This window comes from Pimephales promelas, chromosome 22, assembly GCF_988280905.1.
Source record: "Pimephales promelas chromosome 22, fPimPro1.hap1.1, whole genome shotgun sequence".
Classification (NCBI taxonomy): Eukaryota; Metazoa; Chordata; class Actinopteri; order Cypriniformes; family Leuciscidae; genus Pimephales; species Pimephales promelas.
This window is the reverse complement of record NC_142790.1, coordinates 18,312,463-18,332,201: the sequence shown is the minus strand read 5'-3', so window position 1 is coordinate 18,332,201 and position 19,739 is coordinate 18,312,463. Positions and strand designations below refer to the sequence as shown.

The 19,739-nt window shown below is 36.4% G+C and overlaps 1 protein-coding gene across 12 annotated transcripts in view; it reads left to right on the top strand.

Moving 5' to 3' along the window:
- relch (RAB11 binding and LisH domain, coiled-coil and HEAT repeat containing) overlaps positions 1-19,739 on the top strand; it is a 43,720-nt gene that overhangs the window by 1,594 nt on the left and 22,387 nt on the right. For 6 of the 12 annotated variants that reach the window (XR_016149112.1, XR_016149113.1, XM_089125441.1 and 3 more), the window contains 10 exons: positions 6,641-6,730; positions 12,340-12,411; positions 12,556-12,611; positions 12,737-12,850; positions 12,934-13,116; positions 14,250-14,344; positions 15,741-16,043; positions 16,694-16,769; positions 18,428-18,523; positions 18,783-18,806. Coding sequence is in view for 10 of the 12 variants with exons in the window: in XM_089125441.1 (XP_088981567.1) it covers positions 6,641-6,730; positions 12,340-12,411; positions 12,556-12,611; positions 12,737-12,850; positions 12,934-13,116; positions 14,250-14,344; positions 15,741-16,043; positions 16,694-16,769; positions 18,428-18,523; positions 18,783-18,806 (1,109 nt within the window). In the remaining 2 variants the exon portion in view is untranslated. The remainder of the gene's footprint in view (positions 1-6,640; positions 6,731-12,339; positions 12,412-12,555; positions 12,612-12,736; positions 12,851-12,933; positions 13,117-14,249; positions 14,345-15,740; positions 16,044-16,693; positions 16,770-18,427; positions 18,524-18,782; positions 18,807-19,739) is intronic. The other 6 variants (XM_089125444.1, XM_039666819.2, XM_089125443.1 and 3 more) reach the window with 3 other exon arrangements.

Sequence of the window (19,739 nt, the reverse complement as noted above, 5' to 3'; positions counted from 1 at the left end):
TAGTTCACTCCAAAATAAAAAAAAAATCAGTTATCATTTGCTGCCCTCACCTTCAGACTTTCTTTTTTCTGTGGAACAAAAAATAATAATATTGAAAATCAAACTGTTTTGTATGGAAGCTTGTTTCCGCCATAGAATGAAAAATATAAAAGGTAATTGCGACCTTTTTATCTCACAATTCTGACTTTTTTTCTCACAATTGCAAGTTTACTTCTCACAATTCTGACGTTATTTCTCAGAATTGCGAGATATAAAGTCAGAATTGCGTGGTATAAAGTCGCAATTGATATACAGTCAGAATTGCGAGATATAAATTTAGAATTGCGTGATATAAAGTTGCAATTGTGTGTTATAAAGTCAGAATTGTGAGATATAAACTATTCTGTGGGGGCAAAAAGTTAGTCTTTTTTTCCCCTTAGAATTGGCCTGATAAGTCGCAATTGCGAGTTTATATCTCACAATTCTGAGAAAAGATGTCAGAATTTTGACATATAAACTCGCAATTATGTGTTATAAAATCAGAATTGCGAGATGTAAACTTGCAATTGTGAGAAAAAAAGTCAGAATTGCGAGATAAAAAGTCACAATTATTTATTTTATTTTTATATCTAGTGGCGGAAACAAGCTTCCATAGTTTTGCTTACCATAACAGTTCTCAAAATAGCTTGTTTTATGTTCCAAAAAAGAAAGAATCTCATACAGCAACAACACCACCAGGGTGAGTAAATGATGACAGCATTTTCTTTTTTGGGGGTGAATCCCCACTTTACAAATGTTGTTGATCAATCCTAACTTGGCAACTGTTGCTATATGATTAAGCAAGCTTCTGCTGTTCTTTACTAATACAAGTCTGGTGTGATTGGACAGTTTTAAATTGAATATTGCATAAAAAATGGGAATGGGGAAAAAAAATATTGCCTAGTAAGTTACACAGTGTACCTGGGAGGGAGGTATTTTCTTCCCACTGTTTTAACCCTTTAAAAGAGCATTTTGTATAATATCAGTAAGTAAATAATAAATTCAAATAATTAAAAATAAAATTCTATATTCCTATAAGATGTTTTGTAAAACCTTTTTGGTTACCAGCAATTCTAAATTAATCTCCCATGTGATTGTACGAAGATGATGAAGGTACACACAATGGACGGAGCTTGTGGTCTGCACAGTTTGATAGAATAAGGAAATGCTGATCAAACATTTGTCCTAATTCTTTCAGGTCTTTCCTGGTTGTCTGCAATCATTTTTGTGTGATTGCCTGGCATAAGTGCACATCAACCGCACATTTTCTCAGCCTGCTGACTAAATATGTGGGTGGGCAATGTTGAAACCACTTTCATGCAGGCTTATTCACGCTTTGAAACAATCATTAATCCATCTAATCAGCTTCCTATTCCATTTGAATTTTTGACAACCATCATTCCTTTATCGAAGAGGCTTAGTTCTGATATCTGTAATATTGTATGTAGGCTACTCATTCTACCTTCCCAGTACAGGAAAACTTAATTTGTTATATAAAATGAATGGATGTCATCTTGATTTGGTGAATAATTATCATTAGGGCTGCACAATATATCGAAATATCGCAAATGTGTATATCGCAATATGCATATCGCAACAGCTTGCAACAATTGGGTTCATGAACAAAAGACAAAGAGAAAATCACTCACTGCTCTTGGCTGAATAACTTTTGTAGCTTTAATACGAATCAGTTTTACATTTAATTATTCAGTTTTTGTTGTTAAATAAACCTCCTGAAACCCTAAACCCAGAGGTTTACACTGATGTAAAAAAACACTTACTACTTATGCTACAGTAAAACACTTCTGTTCACTTTTAGCAGTTGTACACTAAAAAAGAATATTTTCAAGATTTGTTATCACAACATCTTTTGTCAAATCAACTTAAATAATTAATTTAGTTCAGATAACTTATTATTTTGAGTTTCTGATGATTAAATCAATCTCACTTGTATTAACTCACTTTTTCCTGTTCAGTCAACTCAAAATTTTAGGTTACTTAACCAGGTTACTTAATTTTTAAATTTAAACAAACAATATATTTTTTTTTTACAGTTTAGGGATGCTTTTTTGTCACAAAGAATGTGAAATACATATGTAGGTTATATAATTTAAAATATATATATATATTTTAAGATAATTTAAGTTTATTTTACACACTTTAAGCATTGTCATATCGAATATCGCATTATTTAATGAGTTTTCGCATATCACATTTTTCTTCAATACCGTGCAGCCCTAATTAAACAGTAATTCTAAGACCTCTAATGCTCTCTAGGACCGAAAGACAGGATGTGACCTCAGCTGAGTGCAGTGTCTGTGACACCACTCTCCAGGGAGAAGGGGGATGCTATCGAAATTAGAGGCCTAGACCTGCTGCCTGTTCGTATTAGCCAATCCCTCTTTTTTAAACACCTTTTTTCAACTGGATTTCCTGTTACTGCTTTCATGGCACCTAAATACATGCTAAATTGCAGCTTATGGCTGTGTATTGACCTGACTCTAAGAACACAGAGGTTTCAGGAACCGCATGGTTTTATTAGCATTATGTTGCAAACCCACTCCTGAAAAGGAGGATCTGGCAACCAGCTGAGAGGGAGCAGATGGCTCTCTACTGTGCTTCTGTCACATCAGTGCAGGAAGAGGCATTATCAACACCTCACAGTCTCGCTTATATTTCGCTAGTGAGATGCAACAGCCACTTGAGAAGCGTTTAAGGGATGAAAAGGTGTCTGTGTTTAGGATGTGAGAGGATTTGAAGCTCCGCTGAATAAATATTGTAAACTGTATGATGCAGATTTAATCAGTTTTTATGGAGCAGCTGTCGGGTTGTCATCAAAGTCTCATTCCGCCCAACCTCCCCCTAGCCCTTTCATTTAGATACGCATCACACACCAAACAGATCATGCAGGCCTATAAATTAAATTTTTTTTTTCTTACTTGTATGACATTCTGGAAATCGGCATTATATATGCAGTTAAATTAAACTATAAATAAACATCTAAAATTAAAATGAAATTAAAAAAAAAAGCTTGCAGTGGACTAGAGGCATAGTCGAATTGAAACTGTCAGTAAATAATATAGACTATTGTTTAAAACTTTAGGGTAAAAAATAATTTTTTTAACACTTTAAATCGGTAAAGATGCATTTGGATACACTGTCTATTCAGAAATTATTAAAGGGATAGTGCACTTTGAAATTAATTTTTGGTATGTTTTAGCTTACCGCAAGGGCATCCAAGATGCAGGTGTCTCTGTTTTGGCAGTAGTTTCAATTTAGATATTTTTAGGTCAAACCGTTTGTTTCTATCAGTCATATAATGGAGGTCGATGGTCACCACCTCAAAGAGCATGCACAGAGAAGTCCAAATTAAACATGATTTAATGACCCGTAAATGCAAGTACACATTGATGGCCTAAGACACGAAACAAGCGGTTTGTGTGAGAAAACGAACAGTATTTATATCGTTTTTACCTCTTGTAACAAAGACAGCCACAAAGCGCCCGCGCCCTCAGATCACTTGGACGTGGCTGTGGTTACAGAAGGTAAAAACTATATAAATACTGTTCGTTTTCTCACACAAACCTCTCGTTCCGTGTCTTAGGCCATCAGTGAGTCATTAAATCATGTTTAAATTGGACTTCTCTGTCCATGCTCTTTGAGATGGTGACCATAGACCTCCATTATATGGCTCGCAGACAAGAACGGTTTGACCTAAAAATATCAAAATGGAAACTACTGCCGAAACAGAGACACCTGCATCTTGGATGCCCTTGAGGTAAGTTAAAACATACCAAAAATTAATTTCAAAGTGAACTATCCCTTTAAGCAGTATAGCATTCTTTTAATATTGATAATAATAAGCAACAAATCAGCATATTAGAATGATTTCTGAAATATCATGTGACACTGAAGTCTGTTGTTGAAAATTCAGCTTTCAGATCACAAGAATAAATTACATTTTAAAATATATTTAGGATAAAAAAAAAACTGTTATAATATTTCATAGTATTACTGCTATTATTTACTATAGCCTATACTTTTGAACAGTAGTGTATGTAGTCTGGTGGTCACATGTTATTGTGTGTATATTTTTGGTGAAAAATGGTGAAAAGGCTCATTTCATGGGAAGAGGAGCTGTTTGGGTGAAGTTGTGGAGTGTGGGCACAATCCAATGAAAAAACTTTGTCAACAACACATTGTAAATTGCATTGTTGAATTTTAATTGACATGCTTGTCTCCACAGTGCCACTGTTGGCCTAAGCCTCTGGCCCTTAGGGAGTGGCTTTGATTTTTTTGTTATCAGGGCAGTTTGCTTTGTAGTTAATGTATAATTAAAATGCTTTTGTTAACCTGGGTGAATTTTGTATAAACCATGTCTTCCCAGCCCTAGAGTAAGTTTGTATCACTCCCTCAGATTCCTGAGCTGCTAGAATAACCTATTATTGCTAAAGCAAAACACTTAGTAGTTAAAGGCTGATAGATGTGATATTTTCGGTGTTCACTGATAGCAAGCCAAGAAAAACTCCTTGTTATCATATTCATGTCTAAATAACATAAAGCAGGATATTTCTTTAGATGTGGTAGCTCTACATAACTTGGTAGCTGACGTTGAAGCTGAAACCTAGCTGTTAGCCAACATGTAGTTCAGCCTCAGTCATCACTCCCACAGACCGTTGGATATGTCACACAAAATAGGAAAAACTTTGGGAGTCGTCAACTAAGTGGTTATTTAACGTTACGCCTTGAAACAAAGCCATTGTGATGCCAAAACCAAGCCGACGATATCATTAAAATGTTGATCATTTATCGGTTATCAGCTATAACGTGTAGAATTATCTGTATCGTCCAGCATTTTGATAACAATGCATCCTCTGTGTACAGTATACTTTTTACTTCTACTTCAGTTTACTTCTACTTCAGTTCAATATGCAGAAACTAGAAACTATAAGAAAGTATTTTGACATCAAACTAATTTCTATTTTTAATATTGTGTTGATTATGTGAACATGAACACATGAGCAAGTAGGTGTGCACATTTATCGCTTACTCATGACATGAGTCACGTGTTCCATGACTCGTGAGCCTTTCAGTATCATTCCTTGCAGGAAGCATTTTACACATGATGGTTCAAGCTCACATATTGCCTTTACAGAACTGCCAACCCCTCCCGGTCAACCAGTTTGACAAGACGTTTATTCAGCACAGCTCCAGGGCACTCTGACAAGTCGGATATCAGCATTGACATTCAAGTCACGCCCAGAGAAAGTTGCAAAATTGAGACGTGTCAGTCCCCTCATCAATACTTCTCTGTCCAAGGCTGGGATGGGAAGATTCACTAATTTAACTACCAGAGTGTCATTTGACATTTAGCCAACTGCATTTCTACAGAGCACAGGCTCACATTTGGCATTTAAAAACAAAAAAGAACCTGCATACTCTATTTTAAGGCCAGTGATGGTTTGGTGGTCTTGTTCCTCCTCTACATAGACCGCTTTGTGGTCACAGGACTCTGTGCATGAGCTTTACTGCCATCATGTGATAGACATATTCAAGTCACTGTGATATTTAGCGAACTTGAGTAACAGAAAATAGGGTGCCATTGCCATATAGGCAAAGTGAAAGCACAGTAATTTAAAGAGGCTGTATTATTTTTTATTATTTTACTTTATTGGTTTAGTTTTATTTTTTTCCTGGAGATCCACTTTTTCCAAAATAATGCCAAAATCCTGTAGGTGACTCTAAATTGAATTGAGAGCATGGCAATGTAAAGGGGACATTTCTTTTATTTTAATGTTTAAAAAAAACAACAAATCCCAGATTCTTGATTTTATTGCATTTGACAAAATGTTCCAACTTTTCTGAAAGTGGCGTTGTAGAATGTATGTCAAATTCAATGTGATGAAAAAAGCTGTTTATGAACCCAAAATAGATGTTGCTGATGTGTAATGATGTCTTAATGAGTTGTCAAATTTTAGAACACACTTTCATTAAGCTTTCTTTTTGGTACTGGAGGACGTTTTGATTTCTAAAAGTTAAAGTATGTTTTTGTGGTTGCACACAACTTCAAATTCAAATTTTGGCTCTTTTCAAAAGTTCAAGAATTTTTTGTTTTTTAATGAAATGGCCCTTTAAAAAAAAAAAAATGCAAATATTATGGATGTGGAATCCGTAATACAAATAGTTCAGTAACTGAACGCCATTATAATATTCTCTTAATTCATCTAAAATGGCAAAATAAATAAATGTGGTTTGCTTCAGAATAATATGTTACCATGCCAGTGTACACAACACACTACAATCAGTGACATGCACAAATAGAGGAGTCCACGTGGGGGCTTGACATTGGCACTACTTTTGTATCTTCCCTCCAGCAGTGCTGACAGACAAAGAGAGAGCGGTGTTTCTGAAAAGTTTTGGCCTGCATATAGCCTATTCTCTATAACTGCTGACTGCTTAAGTTTGCTGAAACCAATCAAAATGTAACCCCTTTACTTTCTGTAAATGATAGTTTAGTGTTCTGTCTAATAAGGGTGTGTTTTGTTGTGGGTAGAAGATGAAACCCTTTAGTTGGGTGGGAGCCACTGAATTTAACATGCAATTTGTGTTTGTTTGTTCCCAGATCGAGCTGGCAGCATCAGTACGTTGGACTCCTTGGATTTCGCACGTTATTCAGATGATGGGAACAGGGAATCGGACGAAAGAGTGGCAGGTAAGGATACTATAATGGGGGTCAGAATGATGAAAATAACAGTGGTTATTCTTGCTTGTGCACCTTAAAGGGATACTCCACCGTTTTTTCATATTAAACTATGTTATTCCCTTAACTAAGACGAGTCGTTATATATCTCGGTCGTCCCAGTGCGTGCACTCAATCGCTCTGGTGAGCGAGACACTTCGATCGCACTTAACTAGCCAAGCAGAGAAGCGACCAAACAAAAGTGAAGTGTTAAGTGGATAACTATATTGAATGGCGGAATACCACCGCAAGTGCTTGGGAGCACTTCGACTCTGCGCATATTTATCTATGGACTCGGAGCAGTAATATCATCACTATCATCACATATCACATTACTGCGCCGAGTTGAAGTGCTCCCAAGCACTTGCTGTGGTATTCCGCCACCATACAATATAGTTATCCACTTTACATGCTTTATTTTGTGTCACCATCCTAGGTCAAGTTACACTGCTCGAGTAACTGTATTTAAATAGGGAAAACGTGGAGGTGTTTCAAATCGTGCCAGTGCGATTGAGTGCACGCACTGAGACGACAGAGGTATGTAGCAACTCGTCTTAGTTAAGGGAATAACATAGTTTAATATGAAAAACGGTGAAGTATTCCTTTAACCAATGCAGATACTTAGTTACTTAAAGGAGAACTCCGGTGCAAAATGAACCTTTGGTCTAATAAAACATCGGCACCTAGTCAACCGTTATGCCCCCATTACTAGCGTTATACGCTAAACAGTTTTTAGAGATAAAACTCTTTACATTCGATTATCATGAAAACAAATCTCAGAGAATGGTGGACTAGGTACCAATGTTTTATTAGACCAAAAGTTCATTTTGCGCCGGAGTTCTCCTTTAAGCTTTGTTCAGACTGGCAATATTTTTTTTTTTTTTTTTGGAGGGGGCCGAGTGTACAAGGTTATGGGTTTTATTCCCAGCTTTGTTCTGACAGGCATACATTTTAATTTTGAAACATTTTAATAGTGTTGTCGAATTCCAACTGTCACACAAGTCTTTAGTCAATTTAATTTGAACCATTTCGCATGCACTGATCGACATATTAGACCACAATTGACTGTAGCCAAATTGTCTGTTTGCCAATGCCCTGAATTTCCCAAAACACAATTTAGCAGTTGGCCATCATATGGCCTTTTTTGGGGGGCAAAATGAGAAGGAATTGGCTTCACTGGCCATTTTTCTGGAAACTATTAGTGGTTCAGTGGCTTCTGTAAAGCTCTTTTACGAGAGGCGATTTGGTCAGTGTTACCGTATATGACACAAGATTCTTGGCATTCATGATTGATGTGAATTCACATGGGACAAACAGTAAGGTTCACTGAGCGCTTTCATCAGCGGTCTCATAGATGAGCGGTTTCCATAGACGAGTAGGAGGGTTAACGAATAGCCATGAACGCTAAACTTTTCTTTCTAATTGGGCTGTATTGACAATGACTATCTTGCTTTCCAATTTCTTTCCAAGCAAAAGGTTTTCTGACTCTCAAGTTTCCTCTCCTGCCATTTCCCTGTTTTAATACTTGCTTGACTAGGTTGCCATACTGTTCCTTTAGCTTTTTTCCTGCATTAGCTTGAATCCCTCCCAAGCTTCAGATTCCTACATTATCTTGGCATATACTGTATAAAAAAAAATTCCAGCTGGAAATGTTTTGTTACTATTAATTCCTTTGCAAATGAATATCCCCTTTACAAAAATAGTATAGAGTTGTATGCAGATATTTGTTGACTATTGGTTAAATAGTGAAGTCAATTAATTGTATACAAAATATAAGGGTTGCTATTATCCAGCAATGTATTTTGTGGTCTTTTTAAAATGTTAACTCTTTCTGATAATGTTAAGGTCTACTCGCACCAAGGCTCTATTTTTATTTGTTAAATTAAAACATTTTTATTTTATGTTTCATACTTTTTTTTTAATTGAGTAGTTCAACATTATTTCACATTGGTCAATATTATTAAGTAAATAATAATAAAAAATAGAAATTTATTTAATTTATTTTAGTTGTATGTCCATATACTAAATCCAGCGATTTTACGTTAAAATGACATTCAAAGGTTTTATGCGCTTATTATGAATGTGATTTTATTAAATGATAATTATGGGTAAGTAGAAAGCCTAAGGAACCGTGCAGCAGAATAAGATTGCTTTGTACAAATTGGGCATCTCCTTCCAAATCTTGACCCCTTCGGCGATGAGCACAGACATGGCTGTCTGACCTGGGGTTTATTGGTTGTCTGATGGGTCTCTATTCCAGTATTTCTCTTTCCAATACTGGACCACAAACCATCCAGGCAAGCACACCTTTGCCACTTCTTTTTTTGCTTGTTTTCCATTTTTTTTTCCATTTGTTAAACTTGCATCCTGTGCTCTGATGATCAGCAGCAATTTTCTTAGCTTTTCCTCTCTCTTCCTTATTTGTTGGTCTATTCTTCTTCCATCTTTTTTCGTTCCTTCTTTCTATGTCTGGCCTTGTTCAGGACGATTGGTGGAAGACCCACTTGCTGATCATCTGCACACAGTCATGCAAATTGTCCTGTGCTCTCCATGCTTCTGTTTTCAAGTGTCTCTGGGTGTGTCTCAATCCGTTCTCAGTTACTGTACACTGCCCAAAGATACCTTGGGCTGTCTCATGATCATAATCTTTCCAGTAAACTGAAATGTTCGCTCTTTAGAAATTCCCAGAATACATCATAAAAATCAGAGACGGCTGATTCTAGAAATGTTGCCATGTCGTACCAGAAGAACATCGTTCATTGTATGTTACTGTATAGTGCAGTGTACTACAGCAGTTTTAATGCACGATATTGTAATCTTGTCACAGGTTTTTGAGTCATCAGTCAATAACTGTAATCAAGGCTCTTGCTAATCGCAAATTTCGTCTTCACAATACACTGATTCCTGTTTTAGGGAACTAGGGAGTGGAATGTGACACAGCCTCCGTTTGAAAACTCGTCTAGCAGGTCCACAGTAGCAGGATTGCTGTGGGGTTTTGCATACACTAGGAAATTCCTTTCCAAACGAAGTATTCTGTTTTACAACAAAGATCACATGTAAACAGCAGATGGATTTCGACTTTTGTGTGTTTACGATTTACGTCTGTATAGGGTTGGATTTTTGATCTGCATTCGTACAGAATCCTGTGGGGTGCAAGGATTCCTTTAGTCTGTCTTCATAAGGAAAGCATCATTTATTTTTGAAAGATTTATTTACAGATTTAAAAATATTTCTATTTAAACCGAAGTGTGTACATTTTTTTTCTTTGTTAAAATAGTGGGTCCCATTTTATATTAAGTGTCTTTAACTATTGTACTAACATTTAAATTAATAATTTAATACACATGCTTTGATACACACTTATTCTGTACATACATGTTTTTACATTGTACTTCTATTTTAAACAAACCTGGGTAACGCTTCCTTTTACAGTCCAGTTACCCATGTAAATACTATGTACTTATTATAGTAACTACAATTACTGTGTAATAACTAGTATTAACCCTGAACCTACCCCTAAACCTACCACTGTTCCATGTACTTGCCTTATATTAGCCAGTACTTTCAACGTAAGTACACTGTAAGTGCACTATAAGTACTGTACTGTACTGTAAAAGGAAGCATTACCCAAACCTGCATGTGATTATATACCAAATTTGGCGTTTTCATAAGCTGTAAGCCATTATTATCAAAATTATCAAACAAAACAAATTAACTGGATTATTGAAATTAACTTTTGGATGATATTAAAATGTTTCGAGTTTCACCTGTATAATCACACTGGTTGGCCCTTCCCTTACACCTTAACCCATCCTTAAACCTACATATACCACCAAACCTCTCCCTAACCTTATCCGTATACCAGCTCAATAGCAGCAAAAGTGTTTTGCAATACAACATGGACACAATAAGTACATTTGTAGTAGTTAAAGACACCTAATATAAAGTGTGACCAAATGCTGTCTCTTATTTGAGCAGAGACTCTGTTCATTAAGATATTCAAAGGTTGATTCCCCTGAAAAGTGTGATCCCTGTGTCTCTGTGGTGGCAACATTGTGGCCTGTTTGTTTCAATCAATCATGGTACATTCACCACATGGTACAGTTTACACGTTATTGTCCTAAAGAAGAAAAGAGTTGGGGTGTAACCTTATCATCCTGGCCAAATTTGCCCATTGGCCTCTGTCCCTCATCATGGCCTCCTGAATCATGATGCCCCACCTTGGTTGTGGTTGAGGCGATTCCTCCCTTCCATATGTAAAGCGCTTGGGGTAATAATCCGGGGTGAAGTCCGTACCAGTATAGACTTGAAGCGGGTGACAAATAGGACTCCCTGTCCAACGAATGGGACTTCCTGTGGTCATGTGAGCTTTAATCATTACATGCAAGCAAATGCCACTATATGGCAAATGCACTTTGGGACAGGACCATATTTTTTTTTAAAATTTCTCTTTGATGAAGCTAGTGCAACAGAAATGACACACTTCAGCTGTAAACGTCAACTTAGGATGTGGAAGTCTGAAAAATTTACCTATGGATTTTTTTTTTTTACCTTTCATTTAAAACAAACAAATAAGCCCTGTTTACAGCAAGTATTAAGATACGATTTGGTCGATCTGATCACAAGTAGATGATGAGGGACACATTACCGTTTACACCTGGTGTTTTAATCTGTCTCTTTTGTCGACTTTCAACCACTTATGTCCTGATTACACTGAGGGAAGGATCTCTGGGTGGGTAAATCTATGGGCTTTCAATGAATTGGATGAAATAACCTTGCACAATCTACATATGAATGCAATCGGAGATAAGTTTTCGTTTCTGCTCTGATTAAAAACAAGTTAATCACACCTAATGCAGTGAGTTTGTGTTAGTAATCAGTAATGAAAGGTGAAAGAACATTGAGCTTGAGCTTGGTACTTTTTTCATCTTCAAGCCAAACTTGGGTCTTCAGCAAACAGTTTAAATCCCTTCTGGCTATCACGCTTCCCATAATGGTTACGTGTTAGGTCAGTAGGCGAAGAGTAGACGGTCTTTTGTGGCCGTTCAAACGCATTCGACCACATGAGCGTTTACGCTACGAAAGAAATCAAAATGTGTTTTTGGACTACCTCTGGAAGTGGTTGAAAGTGGACAAGCTCAAAACATTTTAGACCCTGTTTACACCTGTGTTTTGCGTCGTCGTCATTTGCGATCCAATCGACCAAAATGCTTCCTAATACCAGGTGTAAACAGGCCCAAAGACTTTGCTTTGCTCTAAATCCCTGGTCGGACAGCAGTGAAATTTTCAAACAAAATAAAACCCGAAGGGAAATAAATAAATGTGTGAATACTTTCATTATCTGGCAGCTCCTTCAGCAACCTCTGCTGCATGTGTTCATTAGATCCATAGTGTGCATGTCCCTGTTTTGGTTCTGCCACAGCTTCTTATAAAAGTTGTCGTTTTTTTCTTTTTATTTCTTTTTTTGATTTTGTTTTTTCATGGCCATCCTTTGTTCTTTTTTTCCCCTTTTGTTTTGTTTCTTTGTTCCCTTCTCTTGGTTGGATGCCTGTTTGTGTGTGACCCACTTCCCCCTGGTCCAGTTCTGGAGTTTGAACTGCGGAAAGCCAAGGAGACCATTCAGGCTCTTCGTGCCAACTTGACTCAGGCTGCAGGTGGCGTACTTTCAACTTTTACACTCTTCAGTCCTTTCTGCTATAGGAGCTGCTCTCATTCCTAAAGGCAGTTTGTAATGTCCACCATAAATCAAATTCCAGCTCACTCTTTTCTCTTTCTCTCTGTTTCTTTCTTCTCTGTAGAATGCGAGATTCCCTCTCAAGAGAGAAAAAACTACAAATCCAGTCCTGAAATTCAGGTTACCTTCATTTTCTTTTTGTTATGATGGTATCTAAACATTCGATTTTTCTAATAAGCTCATTATGAACAACTGGCCTAGTTGGAATCACATTGAATTAACCTTTTTTTTCTTCTTTTTTCCAGGAACCTATTCGCCCTCTTGAAAAGAGAGCCTTAAATTTTTTAGTTAATGAATATTTATTGAAAAATGAATACAAGTTAACGTCCATCACATTTTCAGATGAAAATGATGATCAGGTAAACATCCTTTTTAGACATATAGAAGTGTTTATTCGACTATTTTAATACTTCCTGTTATTCATGATATTTCATTTCTGCAGGATTTTGAGTTGTGGGATGATGTGGGTCTAAACATTCCCAAACCTCCAGACCTGCTGCATGTCTACAGGAACTGTGGGAACAGCCTGCCGTTGAATATGAATACCGTGGATGTGGCGGTCAGTGTGGACCCAAGTGACTTGCCTGGAGACTATTTTACCCAGGAACCTGTGCAGCAAACTAAGGTATTGAGGAATAGCAAGAAATGTTGGTATTGTATTCTTGTGTTTACATGAACAATTTCCAATTAAGGTGCATATTCTGGTTAAGCCTTTATTCTGAAATCAAATTCTGAATACTGACAAATGATGATCAAATCTCCTGAAAATGTTTTTTTTTTTTTTTCAAAAGAAAAAAAGATTCTGAAATCGGATTAGATCACGTAATCCATAATCAAACCATCAGTATGTTAGTACAACTTTGTACAATTTGACCAATTTTAAAGTTTCATTACATATTGATCATGTAGTTTACATATTTATACATTTTTTTAACTCAATTTTTGTTTAACCGTTACAGTGAAAAGTAGATAAAGTAACCTAATACGTAAAAACAAAACAAAAAAACATTAGTCTCCATTAAATAATGACTCAAACATCTGCCAATATCAAACTAAATTAATATATCACAATGGCACAATCATCAGAGATGAGCCAGTCAAAATTAGTTTCTAAATATCGCATCCCTTTATATTTGTTTGTTTCGTATTTATTTGTTGAGGGTCAGATGAGGATCTAAAGGGATGGAGATGGGAGGAACAATTATCTTTCAATGCTTTTGTGTTCTCTTACAAATGGGCTCCGTAGGGGGTCTGACTGTTTAAAGTAAATTGAGAATGAAAGTTGATATTTGCATAATTTAATTCTGATGCTTTCTTTCTCTTTAAATAAAAACACTTAAAATGACTCCACATTGGGATATGTGATCCCATTTAGAGCACTGGTAATCTGAAAAAATGTATATCTGAATCAGGGTGATCCAGTTTTGCTTTGAAACGCTAGCACAAAAGTAAGAATGGTTACCTGATCCTGGATTGCAAAACCTAGGATTTCCAATTCCAGACCATTCTGATCCAGATTAAACTTTTTGAATGAGTGGGCCCTGGAGTATTGACTTAAGTGGATTAAGGCAATCAGGTTACATTTACATGACACTTACATAATCAGAATAAGACTCTGTAATCCCATGTCAAATATCTATTCAAAAGGGATTTGTGGTTAAACATGCTGCTCTATTGTCTGGAGTGCGATTTAAAGTAGTATTGGGTTTCACTGGTGTAAAATATGCTAACTTTATGTCATTTCGTTGTCATCCACAGCAGCAGCAGGAAGTGGTTCAGGAGCTGGAATATCAGATCAGCCTGCTGAACACTGAGAAACAGAGTCTGGCTGAACAGATTAAGAAACTCCAGAGGTAAGTGTCATCGCCTGCTGCCTGAGGGACCAATTCAATCAGAAACTGTCTGAAGCCTGCCTGAGCGCATATAATCAGATCTCAGAGCAGCAACCTGCGATTATAGCCATACTTATTAACTGCTCTCGGCACAGCGTCTTATCTCGTCAGCTGATGTTTACAAAAATCAAATTTCTTTGTGGAAAATTACTAAGATGGGGTTTTTCACTGTCATGCATTCCTAATGATTTCGTGTTTATCAGTTATTCTGCTAAACTAGCACGTCCCATTGACCTCATAACAATATGATTATATGTACATAATATGCTCTACCATATTTATATTTTAATTGTCAAATCATATGAATCGTATTATTAAATGTAAAATAGGTAACACTTTATTTTACAGTGTCATTGTTACATGTTACATGCAGAGAGTATGCGGTTATTTAGTAATAACTAAAAATTATGCATAATTACATGTACTACTAACCCTCTACCCTAACACTAGAGTAAGTACATGTAGTTACTTAATATTAATAAGATTAATAATAAATATTAAAATAAAGTGCAACCTTATTTTATTGTTTTATTATCTGTAATTTAATACAAAATGAACCACATAAACTACACTACTGTTCAAAAGTTTAGGGTAAGTAAGATTTGTTAAATGTTTTTGAAAGAAGTCTCAGCAAGGGTGCATTTTTTTTGATACCGTAATATTGTTAAATTGTATTTCAAACTGTTTTATTATATTTTAAAATGTTATTTGTTCACGTGATGGCAAAGCTGAAATCTCAGCAGCAATTACTCTTAGTTTTTACTGTCACATGAGCATTTAGAAAAAAAATTAATATGCTGATTTGGTGCTCAAGAAAAACAAAAATATCACAGTTAATAACGTTGTGCGGCTCAGTATTTTTATGGAAACTGACAAATGTTTTTTTTTAATTCTTTGATGAATAGAAATAAAAAACAGCATTTATTTGAAATAGAATACTATGCCTCTTTACTATACCTGAATAAAATAAAAACTTGCTGAATAAAATAAAAACTCTTTCAAAGGGAAAAACTTCCCCTAAACTTTTGAATGTATAATTAAATATAAAAAATAAATGAGTCCAGTATCCCAATGTTTTTCTGGAGAAAGTACCCCCCCTCCTTTTCCAGCTCAATAAACTCTCGTCATCTGACCTTTGGGTCTCTGACATTTTTCAGCCTGGCATTTGCGTTTCCTAGCAAGAGATGAGCTTTACACAAACTAGATTTGCCTCCACTCCATAATTTGTCTTCTCAGTCTCTTCTGTCCTGCCTGTTTGCCACAACACTATTCATTCCTATATTTTAGTGCACTTTGCATAAGTTTTGCACATCGCTATTTCTAATACATGCATTTGTTTGTGTGTGTGTGTGTGCAGTGATATCCAGGCGCTTCAGAGGAACGTTTCATCAGAAACCACGACTGTAATGAAGTCGACTCCGTCCAAACAAGACCCTCTATGTGATAAACCCCCCCTAGACAATGGACAGTATTTGGACATACGCGGGGTCACAGAAACAGACAGCCCTCTAGATGTCAACGCTACAAAGACCTCAACCACTACAACTATTACTACTACTGACTGCACTGAAAGCATCACTACTGCTACACAACCTCACAGCAAACTAAAGTCTCAGAGTCAGCAGAGTAAAACCGCTGTGCTATTTGACCAGCCCAACAGGTGAGACTTGCACTTCCTCGTGGATTGCCCTATGAGACACAAGGGCAAATAAAGAAAGTACGTAAACAAGTTTCAACTAAATTTTATTGGAAGTGAGATCTGTGACAAAACTTAGTGAGCTTCCTACCTACAGTAGGCCACATTTTTTTTTTTTGGCATCATAGCCAACGCTTTTCTAAACATTGTGCAGAAAACTTGCGGTCATAATACTAGGTTTTTCCATAAAAATATTAAGCAGCTTTACAAAAAGCATTTCATGTCAGTTACTTAAAAGTCAGTAGCTCATTCAGTTTGGATGCTGGCTTAGTAGTTAGCCTTTGTCACTTTGAGGTAGGTTACTATGTTTTGGAACAAGGCTGTTTTAACCACTAGATGGCAGCACTGCATTGAGCACCTTTGTAGTTCTCGCCCGGCTTTTACTGCAGAGTGCTAACTGGCACCATATATTCCATTCATCATCATTTTGCACATCTGCTCCGGATGGACTTTTACCCCACTAGGCTGATTCAGACAAATTATGCTGTCCTTGTTTTGACTGTTCCTATATCAGCGTTTTGCTCTGTGCTGTGGAAAGCTGGGCTAATATGTGGAGTTATTGGTAACCGGAGGTGGAGGTGGCTTGTTAAATCATGTTTTGTTTGCTTGTGCAGAAATCTGTCTCCGGTCTTCCACCAAGCACTTTTGTCCTTCTGTCGAATGTCTGCTGACAGTAGGCTGGGCTCAGAGGTGAGTGGGATCAGGTAGCATACAGGTATAAATGCACAAGCATATGTAGAGACACTTAAAGGCATGGTTCACCTAAAAATTAGAAGTTTGTTATTATTAGCTTGCCCTCATATTATTTCAAACCAGTATAATTTTTTTTCTTCACTGGAACATTTGAATTGGTTTTTAGTCCGGTTACAGTGAATAGGGTGTGCTGCTTTTAAAAAGCTCTATATCACTCACGCATTGTGTTCCTACTGTAAGTCCTCTAAAGCTTTGTGTGATGAACAGACCAAATATAAATAGTTCACTGAAAATCCTGAGATCTGAACCCTGTCCATGAAGTTTAATTTCATGAACGAGTCATTCTTTCAATTTTTTATCTTTCGAAAGTCAAATCTTTTAAATTTTTCCATTGAACCAGCTCGCAAAACCAAGTCTGAACGATTTGTTCATGAACCAAAGTGATTTGTTTCAGTGTTGTTAGTGTTAATTAAAACTATTAAAAAAAAATTCAGTAATTCAAATTGAACTGAAATTAAATAACATGTAAATATTAGCTGAAAATTTCAAATTGGTGCGGTGATATGCAACTAATACAGTCAAAACCAGCCTGGAACTACTTTAGCTCTACAATGTACACCTTAGAACGTTCAACAACCAACCAGAATCAAACATTCAACAGCCCTAAAAAAACAGGGCTTCAAACTAACTTTTTGCTACACCTGCCATTGGCCAAATTTAGAGGCCAAATTAAAAATGTAAAAGTAAAAATGTCAAATAACACTGCATATTCTTATAAATGTATATAACAGTGTATAAATGAAACATACTTATTAAAGTTACAAAACTTATTCAGTCATGAGCAGTGAGGGATTTTTTTGTCCTTGGTTTTTTGAAAAAACAGACATCAGCATGAAATATTAGGTTGCTGTCACTTTAAGAGCGAATGCACACATCTAATATACTGATACTATAAAATTGCGTTTACTTTCTCAACTGACTGTTTACTAGGATACTAGCTATTATTTTTTTTTTTACATAAATTTGTCAAGTTCAAGAAGACGTGAGAGCTCAGTGTAGTATTTGTGCGCTGTCTGAGACGCTTTCTGGGTGCTCGTCGGAAAAAAACGGATAATGAAATGAGCTCCCTTTCACATCTTCTTGCGCTTGAATATTTAAATTGTCAAAGCTTAAACATTCGTGATGATGCAGCACTGGCCCATCAACTGTCCAGAGCATCCTTCACTTTTGTTTACATTCATGCATTGTTAGAATACTTAATGTTACTCGCCAACTGGCCCTTGACACAGTTTCATATACTTTTCATAAATGCGCCAACTGATTTTTACTCTCATTTGGTAAGGAAATGAAGACAATTATCATTTTATGAGTAAACTTTTCCAGTAAATTATTATAATCGCTCTTTGGCACAGAAAGAATTGCACTGGATAGCGGTTCAGTTGTCTTTGCTTTCGAAATCACCAGGAATGCATTAATAGGCACATTTGAGAGGTCACAGAGTTCACATTGTTTTCTACGTCCAGAATACAAAAGCACGAATGGTTCTCAGGTTGCAGCTATGTAGTCATTTTAAGGCACATGTGATTATATGAAATGCCTCTGCTTCTTTAGATGGTGACATTCTTGAGTCTAATTCCCATGTCCTCGTTTCTCAGGTGTCTCGGATTGCTGACAGTGAGCAGAGTGTCATGCTCATGCTGGGCCGCTGTCTGCCACACATCGTACCCAACGTCCTGCTGGCCAAGCGAGAGGTAACCAATGACCTTTCGACCCAACCGCCCCATCTATTTTCCATCAGCCAATTACATATCCACTGCGGCTGGCTTCTCCCTCTCATTCAAATCTTAATTCAGTGTTGACTCAACTTATATTTTTCCATTGCAATTGTATGTGTGTGTGTGTGTCTCTCTCTCTTTATGCCTCCCCCCACCCAGTCCACCTCTCTTCTCTTTTGTTCTGTTCACTCATTTCTTCTCTTGCTTTTGTGCATGCGTCTCACTGCTCCGATAGAGAATGGTTGTGCACCTCTGTCAGGTGAGTGGAAACACATCGGCACGTTCTCACATCAGCCCTCCTTCCTTCATCATGCGTGTGACATTTGACCTTTCAGTTGGCTTGGCTTTTCATCGGCTTATTTTGTTGACAGGGACTCTTAAATGCATTTCTTTTTTGTAAATTTCTTATTTTATTGATGACTGAAGCTTTGGATTTATTATTGATTGGCTTTTAATATTGGCTTATTATTGAACTTCTACACTGACGAAGCTCTAAATGTTTTTTATTTTATTATTATTTTTAGGCACAAGTTTTTTTCAAACACTAATTCACAGCAATAATCTGTAATAAGAACAGCATTTTTGCAATGGTTCTCAACCCAATGGGGCCTCAAGATATAAATTTGTTTTCAATATAATGCCTGTCCGAAGTTGGTATATACTTTTTTTTTTTAATCATTTGAACCTTTGTTGTCATATTTATGGTATCTTATAATGTAATGTATTCTATATTGCTTTTCAAAATATTATCATAAATATCAAAAAAATATAATTTAGGCAAACCAAACTATTCATAGATGAGAGAACATGGAACAAGTTTATTATTGACTCCTATTAACTTTCACTTTTAGAATGGTTACTTTCAGCTTTGACAGCTTTCTTCCAGGAAAACATAACTAAAATTATTGATGGCTAATCTCCGGCCATTGGAATGTTTGATGTAAACTAAGAGCTATCGACAAAAGAAAAAGGGAAAAACCCTTTGATATGTCCCGCCTCAATTTCCTTTTTCAAATATGTCGGAAAATATGTTTATAGGCTGCGTGTTGCTGGGATTTTACTATAGTTGAAGTCACTAGGAATCAAAATTGACAACGTTGACAATGTTAAATGACGTGTTTACTAGGCTAGCATGAGGGTAGGATCAACTGGTCACTCGCATGACATCACAGCAATAGCAAACAACAACCCA